This window comes from Sinocyclocheilus rhinocerous, unplaced genomic scaffold (genome assembly GCF_001515625.1).
Source record: "Sinocyclocheilus rhinocerous isolate Xijiao unplaced genomic scaffold, SAMN03320098_v1.1 scaffold2021, whole genome shotgun sequence".
NCBI classification, from domain to species: domain Eukaryota; kingdom Metazoa; phylum Chordata; class Actinopteri; order Cypriniformes; family Cyprinidae; genus Sinocyclocheilus; species Sinocyclocheilus rhinocerous.
The window spans coordinates 272,168-273,509 of NW_015662687.1; the positions used below are offsets into that span (position 1 = coordinate 272,168).

At 34.6% G+C, this 1,342-nt stretch overlaps 1 protein-coding gene across 1 annotated transcript in view; it reads right to left on the minus strand.

The window, feature by feature from the left end:
• Positions 1 to 1,342, minus strand: part of LOC107728240 (ephrin type-A receptor 3-like) — a 96,670-nt gene that overhangs the window by 20,924 nt on the left and 74,404 nt on the right. The window contains exon 6 of the mRNA XM_016538351.1: positions 341 to 465. Within this exon, the coding sequence (XP_016393837.1) occupies positions 341 to 465 (125 nt within the window). The remainder of the gene's footprint in view (positions 1 to 340; positions 466 to 1,342) is intronic.

The following is a 1,342-nucleotide window of genomic DNA, read 5'->3' on the forward strand; positions in this document are numbered from 1 at the left end:
ATAAAAAACACTTGAATCACTGGGGTGATTCTGTTTAGTTGGCTGAAGAGACTGTCCAAAAGAAATAGGTTTCACTCAATGAAATCAAAAATTAAGGTAACATTGGTTAAAAATTTAATTTCAGGCAAACATCTCTTAGCAGAGCAGACAGACTCTATTTCACCTCGAACAATCAAATTAAGCCACATCAACTAATGCCTTGAAATGCTCCCAGGTATATGAATGTGCACTCTGGACCAAGATTGCTAATGATGCCAAATGTAAGGGCAAAGTGATGACTTCAAATGAAAATGTTAATGCAGTGAATGCCCACAGCGAATCAAAATTAAACTGCTCCCACCTTCTCATAGTATTTGACCTCATAGTCCAAAATGATTCCATTGGGTCTCTCTGGCTCCATCCATGACAGTGAGATGCTGTTTCTGGATGTTCGGTCCTTCCTGATGACAGTCACTGCAGATGGAGCTGCGCAGAGAGAGGGAGAGAAACACACAAAATGGAAAAAAAAGTGGATTAGCTGTTTCCACTCAGGCTGTGATGGTATTACAAGCACATAAAGCCTAAGGTCACGGGAAGTTCAGCTGACATTTTCATTCAACAATTTGCATTCTGTGAACTGGTTCCTGTTGACCTAATCGAGTTTGGTCTCCACTGGGGGCCGGTTTCAAAGTTGGGACTGAAAGACAAATTGATGCAATCAGGCAATGGCTGGTTCCTGCAAACAGTGGCCACTTTCATGTTAAGTCAGTACCTCTAAGTTTAAAGCTTGGCTCATTCATTCAGGGTTTTGTGATGCCAAGGACCCCCAATTAGGAAGTAATCCATTCATGAGTAACCCAGTTTCTAAATAATGAAAGCAGGTACTGTGAAAATACAATGAAATATTATTCCAATTCATAATGACTGTTTTCTATTTGAATATATTTTAAAATGTAATTTATTTCTGTGATCAAAGCTGAATTTTCAGCATCATTACTCCAGTCTCCAGTGTCACATGATCCTTCAGAAATCATTCAAATATGCTGATTTGCTGCTCAAGAAACATTTATTATTATTATCAATGTCGAAAATAGTTGTGCTCCTTAATATATTTTTGTGGAAATCATGATACATGATTCTTTAATAATAAAAAAAGTTTAAAATAACAGAATATAATTGAAATAAAAATATTTTGTATCATTATAAACGTCTTTACTCTCCCTTTTGATAAAGTCAATTCATGTATTTATATCTTTTAATATATATATATATATATAATGTGTGACCAATAGTAATTGTGATATTTGGGATATAATGACAATGCCATAATAATAATATTAATAGTAATAATTTGTTATTATAA